Below are 1977 nucleotides of genomic sequence, written 5' to 3'. Positions count from 1 at the left end.
TTGAAGTAATAATAGTTGATGAAGTAAATAATGAAGATTGTGTTGATGGATAGACATTAATTAAGAAGTGGTGGGAAGATTAAGATGAAGGGGATAGTTGTGGATGGAATCGTCCCAGGGGTTGCCACGCCATTCAGTTAACTCCGGGATGTCCCGCACGGCCTTCCACACGGCGCTGTTGCACTTGAAACCCGACCCGAATGCGATCTGCCAGACCCGGTCCCCCTTCGCGACCCGACCCTTCGCCTCCGTGTACGCAAGCTCGTACCAGAGGGAGCTGCTCGAGGTGTTGCCGAAGCGGTGGAGCGTCATTCTGGATGGCTCCATGTGCCACTCGCTCAGCTGCAGATTCTTCTGCAACTCGTCCAACACCGCTCTTCCACCGGCGTGGATGCAGAAGTGCTCGAACGCCAGCTTGAAGTCCGGAATGTACGGCTTCACCCCCGACATCTTCAGCACCTTCCTCCGAACCAGCGACAGGAAAAACATCAACTGCTCCGAGTATGGCAGAACCATCGGCCCCAAGGTTGTTATGTTTGTCTTCAGAGCATCCCCTGCCACAGCCATTAACTCCCTCGCCAAACACACCCCTATTTTTCCGGTATCGTCCTCTTTCTGATAGACGCAGTTGTAGTTCTTGTCGTCGGCACCCTTGTGCGTTCGGACGGTGTGGAGCAGCTGGTACTTCGATCGGGACCGATCGGAAGGCTTGTTAGAGAGGAGGACGGCGGCGCCGCCCATTCGGAAAATGCAGTTACAGAGGAGCATGGAGCGGTCGTTGCCGAAGTACCAATTGAGGGTTATGTTCTCGGTGCTGAGAACCAGCGCGTAGGAGTTGGGGTTGGCTTTGAGAAGGTCCTTGGCGAGGTCAACGGAAATGAGCCCCGCACTGCATCCCATGCCGCCGAGGTTGTAGCTCTTGATGTTGCTCCTGAGCTTGTAGTGGTTCACAATCATGGCGGAGAGAGAAGGGGTAGGGTTGAACAAACTACAATTCACCACCAGAATGTCAATGTCCTTCGGCTCAACGCCCGTTTTCGCGAAAAGCGCGTCCAACGCCCCGAACATCACCTCCTCTGCCTCCAACCGCGCCTCGCTCATGCAGAGATTCGGCGGCCGGGAAGTGATTCCCCTGGGTAGGTAAGTCTCGTCGCCCAAACCCGCTCTCGTCGAAATCTTCCTCTGAAACTGAAGAGACTCTTCCTCGAAACCCCCGCTCTCTTCGGTCATCTTCAGGAACGACTCCACCGAGATTTTCCGCTCCTTCTCCGGCTTGTAGCACGCGAAGTCCACCAGATACACCGCGCCGGAGCGCTTCCACCGGAAGAGAGCGGCGAGGGAAAGGATTGCCGCGAAAGCCGCCGCCACGGTCTCGGCGTCGAGCTGGTGCGAGCAGAGTTTGGAGAGTTTGAGACCGGTGAGGGAGAAGCTGAGAGAAAGGGTGATGGCCAGCATCACAATGCTGGCTGCATTGCATGAGTAACCGTATCCCAGTCCCAGCTTCACGTACTTTATCTTCACCGACTGAAGAAAATCGGGGAGACGGCGGCGGATTCTGATGACGGCGGAAGAGGAGTCCTTGAAGTTCATCTCCGCCGTCAATCTCTCCTTGTCCATGTCTATGGTGTCGCCACCCATGGTTTGAATTTGGTGATGCAGAGGAAGTGTTGTGTTGTGTTGTGTGTTTTGTTTGATGTGGAAGTGATGGGTTTTCGTTGGCTTATAAAGCCGAGACTAGAGGGGTGTGGTGTTAGGAGGAAGCTGAACCATTATTGCACTTTCGGAAAAAAACAAAATCCAAATCCTCAAACAGTCTTCAACAAACATAAACATACTACCTTCATTCTCATCACTTTTCTTCATCTTCTTAATTAATCTTGTGCTGGTAGTTTTGAAAAGGGTTAATATATAGCTCAACAACTTTCTCAAACCAAACTCTCTTTTAAAACAAACCAATCTATTTTAACTTCAACCTGG

The 1977-nt window shown here is 52.4% G+C and overlaps 1 protein-coding gene across 1 annotated transcript; it reads right to left on the bottom strand.

The window, feature by feature from the left end:
* LOC150027720 (3-ketoacyl-CoA synthase 1-like) lies at positions 1 to 1924 on the bottom strand. The gene has a single exon (XM_090302143.1). The coding sequence runs from the start codon at positions 1636 to 1638 to the stop codon at positions 61 to 63; it is 1578 nt and encodes a 525-aa protein (XP_090158269.1). The 5' UTR covers positions 1639 to 1924; the 3' UTR covers positions 1 to 60.
* Positions 1925 to 1977: the final 53 nt, after the last annotated feature.

The sequence above is a fragment of the Phaseolus vulgaris genome, chromosome 5 (assembly GCF_051622355.1).
Source record: "Phaseolus vulgaris cultivar YP4 chromosome 5, ASM5162235v1, whole genome shotgun sequence".
NCBI classification, from domain to species: Eukaryota; Viridiplantae; Streptophyta; class Magnoliopsida; order Fabales; family Fabaceae; genus Phaseolus; species Phaseolus vulgaris.
Note: the sequence above shows the minus strand (reverse complement) of the source record. Positions and strands in the feature narration are given on the sequence as shown.